The sequence below is a fragment of the Dermacentor variabilis genome, chromosome 10 (genome assembly GCF_050947875.1).
Source record: "Dermacentor variabilis isolate Ectoservices chromosome 10, ASM5094787v1, whole genome shotgun sequence".
In the NCBI taxonomy this organism is placed as follows: domain Eukaryota; kingdom Metazoa; phylum Arthropoda; class Arachnida; order Ixodida; family Ixodidae; genus Dermacentor; species Dermacentor variabilis.
The window spans coordinates 111,179,651-111,193,979 of NC_134577.1; the positions used below are offsets into that span (position 1 = coordinate 111,179,651).

The following is a 14,329-nucleotide window of genomic DNA, read 5'->3' on the forward strand; positions in this document are numbered from 1 at the left end:
GAATCTTTTGTGTTAATGTGCAAGATGTCATAGTTAAGCTCACATTTTCTGTCGTAGGTTGCAAGCACAGCTCTCTTGCAATGGTTTGAAAAGTAATGGCGCCCACCTTCGAAATATTCAGCTTTCCGCTCTCTCTTCTTGTCGCCACGTTGAACGCTTAAGGTCATTCCATGCTCTCATTACCTCTCAACAATTTCCTTCACTCAGCAGCTTGATCACAACTGCTAGACCTGCATCCACTTAAAACCATCCTGACTTAACATGTTTCCCTCCAATCACTAGTGCAGAATAAGAATGACGCACCATTATGCTTTTGGAATTTGTTATTCGAGAGGTACTTATATTGTCATTATGTTCCTCATAAAACATTCCATAGCACTGCTAACTTCACAACTAATTTGCTGTATGACCTAAGGAACAGCTTTGGCTGTGTAAACATTTGGCAAACAGTTATTCATGTGATCCTGCAGAGTTAATTGCACAATATATTATTACGTGCGGACAGACAAAGGCGAAAGAGGCTATTTACAGGCTATTTACACTGGAGCCAGACCACCAGGCCAACACTCGCTCGCGCCAAGGGCGCAGACCCACTTCGTCGTCGTTCTCGCAGCGGCTTGTCCCTTGAGCATCGCTCGATGATGTCGTAATACTACTCCCCCCACCCCCGGCGGCAAAAGTGCCTTCACGGTGCTGTTAAATATCCAAGGCTCGTGAAGCGTTGTAGGGTTTGAGTCGGGAGACGTGGACGATGTCACTGGTTGTCACAGCGGAGGACGTAGTGGGCGTGGCTAGAACGATTTCATAGGTGACACCGATCACTTGGCGGAGCACGCGATATGGGCCTGTGTAACATAAACAAGTTTTTCACAAAGGCCAACCTTACGCGATGGTGACCAAAGCAACACGAGGGTGCCGGGCACAAAATGAACATCACGGCGACGGAGGTCATAGCGTCACTTCTGTTTGTCTTGAGAGTCTTGAGAGACTTGCAGACGAGCGTGCGCAAGTTGGCGAGCATGGTGAGCATGGACGATAGCATCACGGGCATAAGCGCTAGTTGAAGTTGTGGTGAATGGAAGCACAGTGTCCAGTGGTAGCGTCGGTTCTCGGCCATACAAGAGGTAAAACGACGAAAAGCCAACAGTTTCGAGACGTAAAGAGTTGTACGCAAAGGTAATGTAAGGTAGAGCCAGGTCCCAGTCAAGGTGGTCGTCTGAAACGTATTTCGATAGCATGTCTGTACGGGTGCGGTTCAAACGCTTAGTGAGGCTGTTTGTTTGAGAGTGGTCGGAGATGGTAAATTTATGCTGTATTGAGCAGGCACGCATGATGTCGAAAATGACTTTGGCCAAGAACGTACGGCCGAAGCTTGTTAGCAATTGACGTGGAGCACCGTGTATCAAAATGATATCATGCAGGAGGAAGTCCGCAACGTCAGTTGCGCAACTGGTCGGAAGAGCGCGGGCTACGGTGTAGCGGGTCACGTAGTCCGCCGCGACTGCAACCCACTTGTTTCCTGATATAGATTCCGGAAATGGCTCGAGAAGCTCTAGGCCGACACGATGGAAGTGCTCAGCAGGGATGTTGACCGGCTGCAGGTAACCACCGGGGAGCTGGGAAGGCTTCTTGAGTAGTTGGCAATGTTCACAAGCGGCGACGTAACGTCGTACGGAACGGGCAAGGCCCTGCCAGAAAAAACGGCGACGTACACAGTCATAGGTTCGAGATACGGCGAGGTGTCCTGCCGTTTGTGCGTCGTGAAGCTCTTCTAGAACGGTTGAGTGGAGGTGTTTAGGTATTACAAGTAGGAACTCAAAGCCGTCTGGGTGAAGTTTACGACGGTACTGAGTACCGTCGCGGAGGACGAAGAAGCGTAGAGCAGTATCGGCCGGAGAGTGTTCAAAACAAACGAAGAATTGTTTCATTGCCGTAAAAGATACGTTGTGTATCCGAATGACTGTACTGATAGAATAGGGGGCGGAGTATTGCTTGCTGTTAGTAACGACGTTGAGTGCTTTAATGTACCAATAATCACTGAAATAGAATCTGTCTAGCGCTGTTTAACCATTAATTAAAAAAATTATCTTAGGCGCCTGCTACCGGCCGCCCTCGAATAGTTCGTTTTGTGACCACCTGCATGGCTGTCTAAATCAATTAACAGTAAGATTACCCGGAGCAAAGATAATTCCTAAGGTTGACTTTAACTTTCCTAACATAAATTGGTCGAGCGCATGTCCCTTCTCTAACCCATCAAACAGTGAGTCTAATCAGCTTATCGCTATTTGTTCTGACTTTCCCTTATTACAAACGGTCGTTATTCCAACACGTGTAACAGGCACTACGTCATCATTACTTGATCTCGTGCTGACATAATCAGCTGATAACATATCCCCGATAACGCATTTACCTGGCCTTAGCGACCGCAGTACCTTACATTTTACAATCACGATATCACTACCACTGAAACGTAAACGATTTAAGAAAATAAAAGATTATAAAAAGGCTAACTTATCGGCAATATACAACGAACTTGCCTCCTTTCATGACACGTTTCTACTCTGCCATCTTGATCGTTCTGTCGAGACAAATTGGCGCCTCTTTAAAGAAAAAGTATCTGACCTAATAAATCGTTATATTCCGGTCCGACGTATATATTTAAATAGTAACGCACCATGGTATAACAGACACCTTAGCAGACTAAGTAATAAAAAGAAACGCCTACTTATTATCGCTAAACGGTCTCTTAATCCTGAACAATGATTCTCTTACAAATCCGCTGCCACCACGTACATTTGAAATTTACGGTCTGCGAAATTTTCCTACTACAATGTTACCCTTCCCAAGCTACTGAAAACTAACAGTAAGGCATTCTGGAGCTCTATGAAAGGAGATAGCACCAGAAAGGTTACTCTAACTTCACTAACTGGGAAAGCAATAGCCGACCACGCATGCGCTGACGTGCTAAATGACACGTTCGTACAGGCCTTTTCGCCGTCTTCGCATGCTACTCCTCCCGAAATACGACCTAAAAATACCCCCACATGGATCCCATAGCATTTAATAGTAACGGTATTAAATTGATTATAAATAAATTAGGATTAATATCATCATCTGGTGTTGCTGGAATCAACAATATATTTTTACAAAGTACTAGTGAGTATTGTTCAATAATTTTCCAATTACTTTTTTCTCAGTCGCTTCAGAACGGCACATTGCCTTTTAGTTTGAACGGCCCATTAGTTTGACTTCAGTCCCCTCTAAGATAATGGAGCACGTAATTTATTCTCAGGTAATCAATCATCTTGAATCTAACAACTTCTTTACATCTAGCCAACATGGTTTTCGTAAAACATTCTCCTTCTATACCCAGCTTCTTCGCGTTACTAACGACTTGCATTCCAACTTGGACGCAGGCTTTCTTACGGACTGTATATTTCTTGATTTTGCTAACGCTTTTGACAAAGTACACCACACATTACTGCTATGTAAACTCAGAGCACTAAACATTCATACTAATGCCATTAATTGGATACAAGCATTTCTAACACACCGCATGCAATTTGTAAGTGCCAATGAAGTTAATTCAACTCTAAAACCCGTCAAATCTGGCATTCCACAGGGGTCTGTGCTGGACCGCTGTTGTTTTTCATCTACGTTAACGATATACCTGATAACGTTTCGTCTAAAATTTGTCTTTTTGCAGATGACTGTGCAATATATCGTAAAATTACTAATGACGCTAATATTTCACCTCTTCAGGACGATTTAAACACACTGCATACCTGGACTATAAAATGGTGCATGCTGCGTAACGTAAATAAATGTAAATTGATGCGAATATCCCGTAGTAACAAAGCTTGTCCTGCCTATTTACTTCATAACATTCCTTTAGAGAGCGTAAGAAACTACAAACATCTGCGCGTCCATATAACCTATAACTTATCCTGGAAGTACCACATCGACTTTATAACAAGCAAAGCTTATCGCACACTTGGATATCTTCGCAGAAACTCTTCGCTCGCACCATTATCACTGAAACATTTTTTATACACGACATATGTCCGTCCACACATGGAATATGCATCATCAGTATGGGATCCACGTCGTACCATCTCAATTAAGTGCCTTGAAAGTGTCCTGTATCGCTCCGCTCGGTTTATACTTGCTAATTACCATCGTATGGCAGGCGTAACACAAATGAAGGCTGCACAACCTACCTTCGCTGTTAACCCACGGGAAACAATCACGCCTATGTTTATTTCATAAGATCTACTACCAGAACGCAGCGCTTCGGTCAACATGGATTAATCCAGCACCATTAATCTCCTCACATAGAGATCATACGCATAAGGCACATGTATCTCGCTCTAACACACTAACAAATTCGCAATCATTCTTACTCAACACATGCAGCGAATGGAATTGTCTGCCAGCATCCATTGTTAGTATAAGTAATCCTGTTCAATTTAGAAACGCTTTAGTTAACTACATTTAAATCATGAAACTAGGGTTCAATATGTCATGTCTTTTCATTGTATAAATACTATATTTGCAACTTAACTATGTATGTATTGACCTACCGTTCCCAACTTGTTTTATTGAAAAGTGTATCAAGAGATTTCTATGGAGAACTACCACTATAATTTTTTTACTATGATGTCGGTGAGCGAGCACGATTTATCATTGTCACTTATACTGTGCCTTTTCTGTACATCATTTTTACCTCCCTTATGTTGCCTCTCCCCTCTAATATGTATATTTACTCTGAGGGTACTGTAAATAAATAAAAAAAACGGTCGATGAGTGCTCAGATGTAGGCGTCACGACGTTGCTCGTCGGCGATATGACACAGCTGTGATGCAGAGGATACGCAAGCAGCACTGGTAATATTTCAGGAGTCAGAGTTGTCAACAGGGTAATGCGACAAGCTGTCAGCGTCTTGGTGTAGGTGGCCAGATTTGTACACCATGGAATATTAGAATTCCTGTAGCCTCAAAGCCCATCGACCAAGCCGGCCTGTAGGATCTTTTATTGATGAGAGCCAGGAGAGAGCATAATGGTCTGTGACTACAGAAAAAGGGCGACCGTCGAGGTGAGGACGCAACTTCGTATCCGCCCAGGCAACAGCAAGGCATTCTAGTTCCGTCATGGAATAGTTGCGCTCGAAAGGTACGAGGAGGCGGCTCGCATAAGCAATAACGCGATCCTGGCCACGCCGACGCTGGGCTAAGTCGGCACCTACGCCATGACCGCTGGCATCTGTACGCAATTCTGTAGGGGCAGCAGTTTCGAAGTGGGCGAGAATGGGTGGTGAGGAGAGAAGAGTGACGAGACGAGAGAAAGCGGCGTCTTCTCAAGCACCCCACGAGAATTGTACGCATTTCTTCAAAAGATTAGTGAGGGGTCTAGCAATTGCGGCAAAATCTTTAACAAAACGACGAAAGTACGAGCATAGCCCTACAAAACTTCGAACGTCTGCGTCTGTCTTCGGAACCGGACAGCGCGAGTTTTGTCGGAATCGGCTGTACTCCGGAAGCGTCAATGAGGTGGCCCAGAATAGTAATTTGGCGGTAGCCGAAACGACATTCGGACGAGTTAAGTTGCATCTTCACCTTTCGAAATACATCAGGTATAGCTGTTAAACGCTGAAGGTGAGTGTCGAACGTGGGCGAGACGACGATGACGTCGTCGAGGTACCAGAGACATGGGGACCATTTGAAACCTAGGAGCAAGGACTCCATCATAGGCTCAAAGGTATCAGGGCTGTTGCATAATCCAAACGGCATTACTTTAAATTAATATAGGCCATCAGGTATGATGAACGTGTTTTTTTATCTGTCCATATCGTCAACGGCAATCTGCCAGTATCTAGAACGAAGATCAATAGAAGAGAAATAGCTTGAACCATGGAGGCAGTCAAGGGCCTCGTCTATACGTGGGAGCGGGTAGACGTCCTTCTTAGTAATGTTGTGCAGATGACTGTAGTCTACACAGAAGCTCCACGTGCCATCCTTCTTCTTAACCAACACCGCAGGTGACGCCCAGGGAATCGAAGAAGGCTCAATGATGGTTCTATCTAGCATTTTGTTCACTTCACTTTGAATTACTTGACGTTCCGACGCAGAAACTCAATACGGTCGTGGCTAAATAGGTGTAGGATCGCCAGTAAGAATTTGATGCTTGACCGCGAGCGTCTGGCCTAAAAGGCGATCTTCGAAGTCGAAAATATCTCTGTAGGACGATAACACTTGGTAAAGGTCTTCAGCCTGCGCAGAAGACAGGTCCGTCGCAACCATTTTCTGTATCTTGGGATCGGCGGCCGAGGCTGGCACGATGGGCCTGCTAAGCTCGCTAGAAGCATCAGTTGATAACGCTGCCACGTGATGGGCGCCGAGGCAGTCAACGTTGGCAAGGCAAATACATTGCGGTAAAATTTGCTTTGCCAATCCAAAGTTAAAGCTGGGCATGAAAGTGCGGTTCACTGTAATATTAAGGATACTGTGAGGCACGGTAACGTCATACTGTATTGGAATGTCGGGCAGAGGAGTGACGAGGTACTCGCCATCAGGGACTGGCGGGGAAGACAACAGTTTGATATAGGCTATTGATTTTGGCGGCAGGCGAAGAAAGCCCGTGGGGCTTAAGCGGCACTGGGGTGCGCCCGAAGGTTCTGCGAGGATCGGCAACTCAAGGCGAAGCGCACTGGCAGAGCATTCAATAAGAACAGAATGCAGGGAGAGTTATACCCCTGTCACACGGCAGATCTAATGTCATTTACAACGAATGACATTCGCTCGGAATGTCATTTGTTTACTGTCACACGGGAAAATGTAATGACATTCGTTGAAAATGACATTTTCAATCGAATGAGTTCGCCAAACTCATTTGCGTTCGTTTTGGAACGGAATGTGTACCCTCAACACCAGAAGCCTACCAATCAGCTTCTCAAACAATGTTTGTTTTTTCATCAGCTTCACAGACAGTACTCATTTTTTAATTGTCTAACAAAAAATAGCTGTTGTACTGTCAGTTTTATTCTATAAGCTTTTACTTTCATGACGTTTAAGAAATATACTCTCAATCCAGTCACTAGGCGGCCGTCTTTGGCTTTGGCTGTGGCAGTCGTGTTCGTTCGCACCAGCCGCGGCCTCTTGGTTATACCCGTGCGCGTTTATTGTGTGTTTTGCCATGCCAACGGCGCAAGACGGCGATACAGACGGTCGGAGTCGCGCACAGTGGTCTGAACCGGAGACTCGCACACTCATAAGAATGTGGCAGGACCACTTGGGAGACCTGCGGCGCACGAAGAGAAATGCTAAAGTGTACGCCGCCATTCAAGAGGGGCTGCGCGCTGAAGGCGTCGACAAGCCTCTCAAGGCAATAAAGTCGAAAATAGAAAACTTGGGCAACAAATACAGGTAAGCATCGTGTCAACAACGCGATGGACAGCAGTTTTGTGCTCCTTTATTTCAGTCGCACATCGATTTGAATACCACGTTGCATTCGCGGCTGGTGCGGTTGCATGCTTGCCGCCTGACGTTGAAGACTGTTCACATTTCGGCACCTAGTTAACGTTTAATTGTTGCCGCCGAAATTTGAGTGTCATTTTTCTGTCGCAAAAATTGGCGCGGAAACCGGAAAACCTAACGTGTGACCCAGCATTACACGCCTGCACGCTGTAGCAAATGTGAGAGACGCGCTTCGCTAACGACCTTCCAAGCGGCCACACCGCTCCGCAGACGCACCGCTTCTGTCGCAGTTACCGAACGCGCCTAGACGCTGCTTCGCAGATTAGTGAAGTGGTAAAAGGAGCCAAGAGAAAATGTGGAAAATACTAGATGAAGTTATGCGAACTGCTTGACATGCATCGAGATAAAGCTATACGTAATTGTATGCAATAAGCATTGAAAATCGAGAAATAAACAATCTAAGCGTTAACATGCAGCCGATATGGTAGTAACAACTATAGCATCTTGTTTTGTCCTTTAAACATCGGTGTTGGGCTAGCCAGTGTCTGGTCCTCACAATAGCAAAATCAGTGCAGTTTCAAAATCACACAAAACCACGCAACACACAAACATCTGTGAACCAGTCTTCATTAACTAGTTGCATTGAAATGACCAGTCACCAAGTGATTGACATACATTTTCAACACAACTGGAGCCAGGGCATTTATTTTCTCTGGAGTAAAGTAAAACCAAGTGATGTGGAAAACATTTCGTAGGAATTTTCTACAATGACGCTTTTTTTTTACTGCAGAGACCTGTGCAAGAAACGCTGTACCGGCCAAGGTGCAATTGCATGGAAGTATTTTTGGGAACTGCATGGATTCCTCGGAGCACTTCCCGTTAATGATAAATCATTAACAGACGAAATTGGCTGCAGCAGCGCAACTGATGAAGAGGTAAATGCCATACCCAATTTTTGCTTGTGGACATTTTCAGTACAATGTTTTTCTCATGTTAATGTTTTGGTGTGTTTCAGCTCGTTCATGACATGGTGCATGGCACACACTGCGACTCTGAGGATGTGCTGGATGACATCGCCAGCCATCCACCATCGCCAGAGGCATCACAGCGCAGTGATGACGCCGTTGTGCCAATAGCAGAAATGGATGCGCCAGTAGCAGAAACGGATGTGCCACCTGCCAATTCTACTGCCTTTCCTGCCAATGTGCCTGGCATTGGCAGGAAAACGCCAGTGGGAAGAAGACCTCAGAAGGAATCTCTACTGGCACAAATGATTGAAGAGCAAAAGAAAATGAGACTGGCGTACGAGAGATCTAAAGAAAAAGAAAACTCTTATCGCGAACGTGTTATTGTGCTGCACGAGAAGGCTGCCGAGCGAGAAGAAAGACTTATTTCGATCTTAGCAGACCTCAGCAAAAAATAAATGCCTTCCGAGCCGTTCCACTTTCTTCTGTTATTCTTTTGCAAGAAACTTGTAATGACTGCACATGCATGTTGAGCAACTGGCTTGTACATAGCTTCAAATGGCCAATTACTAACAACTGTTGGAAGCAAGATGTACTGATGTTTAACTTCCCTAGTTGCTAATCACATAATATGTATGAAGTGCACGTGTGAAGATGCAGCAGAAATTAGTGTGCAAAAAGTTAATGAGCATAAAACGTGTAGTTGAGATCTGGTGCGTTGCTAATGTGAATACCAGGTGATATTCACACAAAAACAGATCTCAACTACCCGTCTTATGCATGTTAACTCTTCGCACACTGATTGCTGCTGTATCTTCCCCATCTGACAAACTTTTATGCTCAAGTGCAACTTTCAGTTCCAATGAACATTGATACAGCCTGTAGAGTCAGTGGTGCACCATAACAAACAAGCAAGCAGACCGCAGAATAGTGACAACCGGAAGTTAAAAACTACACTTCTCTCTGGATGGTCTCTTGACATGCAAAACACTCGAAAAATAAAAACATTTGATGCTGACATTTGCTAACATAAAGCACAATACAATGTTTTTAGTTGCTACAAAAAATTTTAGATCCAATGCACTGTGGGATTCTGGGGACAAGTGAACTGTTAATGGTAGATCCAGCATTGCAGACCTAGACACAGACGGTGGGTTAGGTGTTGTCACAACATGTAAAACAATGACATTTTCTAGTCCACTTGGTCCCTTCTGTTCCAACAAGTACTGTTCATCATCAAACGGAACGCCTGTTGCAACACCATAACTGCAGTGTGCATTTTATTGGGCCAGCTTGCAAAAATAATTTGCCAGCGCGGCCCTGACTTCTCTACCTTCACCACTGACAGCTTCAGTGCTGTGCATAGGCTGAGGGTAGTGCTGGTTGAAGTTCTGCAGCTCTTGCTCCCATTGTTGTTCGATCGGGTCTTTCAGCATTTCACAAATGTTGTGGAGAACGCAAGCAGCTCGGATGGCTTGTTTCGCCGTCCTGATCTTGCACTCCATCCTCTTTGAAGTATATCTGAAACGGGCTTTCAGTCTTCCAAAAGCATTTTCAACTATCCTCCTTGTTTTTGACAAGTGGTAATTAAAAACTGCTTCCCGAGATCCTGCAACAGCATTTGCAAATGGCTTGCAGAGGTTCGGAGTCAAAGGGAACGCCTGGTCACAAAGTATTAGAGGACCCACTCTTGTGCCCTCAATTCGTGATGCAGGCGACTTGAAAAAGTCGCTTTCCACCAAGTTGTGGAGCTCGGAGCGGCCATAAACATAGGCATCATGGCACCTGCCGGGGCTCCCTACATTGATGTATCTGAACAGGTACTGATGATCTACCAGTGCCAACAGTATGATGCTGTGCCTGCATAAAAGGAAAAAGAAAAAAAATAAGCCTTCATAAGCAATCTTCATAGCCACCTTAAATGCAGAAATGAGTGTCACAGTTTGCTCAGAAAGGTATTTGTTATTTATCACAGGTACTGGTGAATACATAGTAGCAAGGCTGTTCAAAACAGCAAATAGTTGGCTTTGAAACAGGTATGTAGTGCTTTTTACCGTGCACAAAGGTGGACGAAATATATGAAGAAAGCTTACCACCCTTTGTAGTTGTAGTAGTCAGCGGCGTGCTCCGTTGGTGGTGATATAGCAATATGGCAGCCATCCAAGGCGCCGATGGCTTGTGGAAATCCGCTCAAAGCGTAGAACCGTTTTATATGTTCTTGCATTTCTTCGCGACGGACCATACGAAGCCAGCGATGCTCCAGCACCTTAATGACCGCCGCAAAGAATTCGCGATAAGCGACGTTTACTGTAGAACGCCCGACGCCAAACAGATGTGCGATGGTAGCATCTTCTGCTGTCGAGCGCAGACGGTACAATCCGATGGCGACTCGTTTGTCCACGGTCACAGCCAGACGCATATTTGTGTCCTGGCGTTCCAGTTCGCCCCGCAATGAGTCCACAAGGTAGCGGAACGTGGAAGGTGTCACGCGGAACGACTGTTTGAAGTGCGCTTCGCCCAAGTGCGGTAGTGTTTCCTCGAACCACCTCTCGTTGCGCTGAAAAGCACTCTCTGGAAATGGCTTCCTGTGCTTCCAACTCCAGCGTAAGCTGCCTTTCTTCGCTACGATGTTTGGCCCGCATGCACATCAGAGCAGCGATAACACGCAATTGCCTTTCTCTTGCCTCTTCAGCAGAGGTAGCGGTAGCGCCCGTCGTGCTTTCCGCCATGTTGTTTACCTGATCTTGGGCTTGGCTTGACTCGACCTTTAGTTGCCAGTGTCGACGAGTTAGTGATCCCAAGTACGGTGTGAAATGGAGGGATATCCATTCCGACGTATTTTAGCATATTAGAAAATAATCACTGAACAACATTACGTATAACGCTATGTTTGCCTCTTTTTTTTTACTATCGTCATTGTCATCATTTTCAAATGACATTCGTTTTCGCCGTGTGACAGCGCGCGGCGATAATGACATTAAACCTCAACAAATGTCATTCGTTGTAAATGACATTAGATCTGCCGTGTGACAGGGGTATAAGTCGAGGCCAATAATTAGGTCGTGGGGGCAATGAGCAAATCACGTTGACGAGGAGAGGGGTTTGGCGGCCGGCGATGGTGACGTGCCGTACACATGCCGGCGATAGGCACAGTACCACCTTCTGCAACGCGGACGACACTTGCCGATGCTGGGTTGAGGAGCTTTTTGAGTCGTCGTCGGAAGGCAGCACTCATAATGGAAAAAAAATGTGCGCCTGTATCAATGAGTGCAGTGATAGGATAGCCGTCAACATCAACGTCAAAAACGTTTTGGTTCGTAGGTAACATGAGCAGAGGATTTGAGGGCAGCTTCGACAACGCAGCTTCACCTCAAGAATCTGCAGTGCCTAGTTTTCCGTCCGGATCCGGGAGGCGATAGGCGGCGAAGAGACGCGGCGGGGCTGAGCGGACGAGACTGAAGGCGTCGAGGTGAGGGTGAGCGGCTGTAGCGAAAATTCGGAGCAGGGGCATCAGCGGCATTGGGTTAATAGCGGGTGACGCAGGGAACGGAAGGTCCAAAGGGGCGGGAATGAGCGGCGGTGTGTGTCCGAGGAGGTGGTGACCATCGGTTGCGGCAGTGACGAGCGACGAGGCCGATGCGATAGCAGTGGAAGCAGATCGGCCTGTCATCAGGAGTGCGCCATTCGGACGGCTTGTGGCGAGATGTGGCAGAAAAGAACTGCCGCGGACGAGGAGGGCTGCTAGAGAACTGGGGAACGCTGGTTTGAGACGTTGAACGCACGGAGTTCAAGCCATGTTGCAAAATTCTTGCCTGACTACGGCCTGAAACATCGCAATCGTAGGTGCTGGGGGATCGGGAGGCGTCGCGGAGAAAGCTGGCAAACAGGCGGCCTCGCACTAGCCGCGAACAATACGAGTTACGTCGTCACAGGTGGTGGTCTGACGCGGTCGACCTTCACATGTCGACGTAGCAGCAGTGTTAGGTAGCCGCGTGATGTGGTGTATGATACGGAGGCTCTTAGCTTGTCCAAGGCAGCGGCATTCCTTTATGATGGCGGCGATAGTCGAGACGTTGCCGAAAACAAGAAAATTGAAAGCGTCGTCGACGATGCCTTTTAGAGAATCTTACACTTTATCTGCTTCGGACATAGCACCTTCAGCCTTGCAGCATAGATCCCAGACGTCGGGAATGTATTAAGCGTACGGTTCTGTAGATGTCTGAACACGAGGCGCAAGAGCCTTTCTCGCGGCACCCTTGCGGCCAATGGGGTCGCCGAACAGTTCCCGTTGCTTTTTTTTAAAGCTGTCTCAACTGGTTATCACATCGTCATGCATTTGTTGCCACACGCGTGGAGTGCCGCCGAGGTTAAAGAAGGCATTGGCGAGCATAATTGTTGGGTCCCACCTGTTATTAGCTCTGGCGTGTTCATAGACCTTGATCCATTTGTCAACGTCCCCTCTTTCCAGGCCAGACAACACACCAGGGTCGCGATGTTGGGCTACCGTGATGATTGGAGCAGTCGGACAAGCCGAAGCCTTTGCACAGGGGGTCTCGTCACCGGGAAGCTTGGTGACAAGCTTGACGTACCGACCACTCCCGAGTTCCGCGGTGAGGACGGGGATCCCTAACTTCCACCAGACTGTAACGTGTGGAAAGACAGGCGAACGCGGCTATTTACAGGCTATTTAACTGGAGCCAGACCGCCAGGCTGACACTCGCTCGCGCCAAGGGCACAGACCCACTTCGTCGTCGTTCTCACGGCGGCTCGTCCCTTGAGCATCGCTCTATGATATCGTAATATTATGTAGAAAGAATTCTCCCATACAGATATGCATTCAAGCTCTTAAGACACACATATACGTTTGCATTAAGCCACCTACTTGTGCCTACTGGCTGCATGTTATCCACTTGGGTCCTGATATGGCTGCACAGAAGCACATAGAAGGCACGCATGAATTAACAATCAAAGTATGAGCAATGGATACCACGCAAGTTTGGTTCTCTATTTGGCACGTATTGCTGTGAACGAGGCACATGGCAATCGATGTGCCTACAAAAGAATATTAGGCGTCGACATGGCCCTGTGCCATTTATAGTGGTTAGGCGGAAGACATATCAGCAACCGCAGATAACTCAGAATGCAGCGTTATAAAATCCCTGCTTTTCGCCTTGATTTGGGTGTCCGCTGGGCATTGGCTGTGGTTGTGAAGAGAGGTGGCCTGGTACGTTTCTTTAAACGTATAAGATGTGTTACTGTGTGCGCATCATCGATTCTTATGTAATAAGGTGAACGGGGTCGACGGTCACGTATTTCACCAACGCGTATCGGGAAAGGAGCTGCTTAGAGAAAATAACTGAGACGCAAAGGTTAAGTTTGTCCATGGCACAACGACAAAGAAATCCACAATGCTGCAAGCAAGAAGCAGCGGTACTATTTGCCCCAATTGCCAAAACAAACGCTCTTTCTTTCCACTTGGGTACACATTTAACTTGACGCAACTGTTTTCCAGATAAAGAAAATTTTACACACTGCACAGCAAATACTATCAGCGGCGTCAGGTGTCCTGGATATCCTGGATAACCTCAGAAGCCTGGGTGTCCACAAATAGAGTAAGTTTAGAGATGTTAATTGCGAATTAAAGTACCCCAGTGGTCACACAGTTCATAAGAAAACAGTGCAGGGTCTCTTAAGATCTCTCCTAACAGGTCAACGGCGAAAGTCTACCCTTCTTCCTCTTATCATTTGCCTCATTAGTAAGCACTTTGAATTATTTTTAACCAGTTGTAACTGTTACAATTTCTCAGTAAACATACTGGTCATTAGTAGTCATTACTAGTCTTTACAAGCCATTTCAGTGAACATTAGTCATTATTGCTCACTACGAAGGCT

At 46.3% G+C, this 14,329-nt stretch overlaps 1 protein-coding gene across 1 annotated transcript; it reads right to left on the reverse strand.

The window, feature by feature from the left end:
• Positions 1 to 9,205: 9,205 nt before the first annotated feature.
• Positions 9,206 to 10,978, reverse strand: LOC142559682 (uncharacterized). Its single transcript, XM_075671248.1, has 2 exons — positions 10,531 to 10,978; positions 9,206 to 10,297 (listed from the first exon to the last, which is right to left on the reverse strand). The coding sequence occupies exons 1-2, from the start codon at positions 10,854 to 10,856 to the stop codon at positions 9,718 to 9,720; spliced, it is 906 nt and encodes a 301-aa protein (XP_075527363.1). The 5' UTR covers positions 10,857 to 10,978; the 3' UTR covers positions 9,206 to 9,717.
• Between the last annotated feature and the right edge of the window lie 3,351 nt (positions 10,979 to 14,329).

Bases quoted from the DNA above. Each gene is read 5' to 3' on its own strand.
- LOC142559682 (XM_075671248.1), bottom strand. From the start codon at position 10,856: ATGCGTCTGGCTGTGACCGTGGACAAACGAGTCGCCATCGGATTGTAC. The intron at 10,298-10,530 runs GTAAGCTTTCTT...CCTTTTATGCAG, and splicing joins TACTACAACTACAAAGGGTG to GCACAGCATCATACTGTTGG.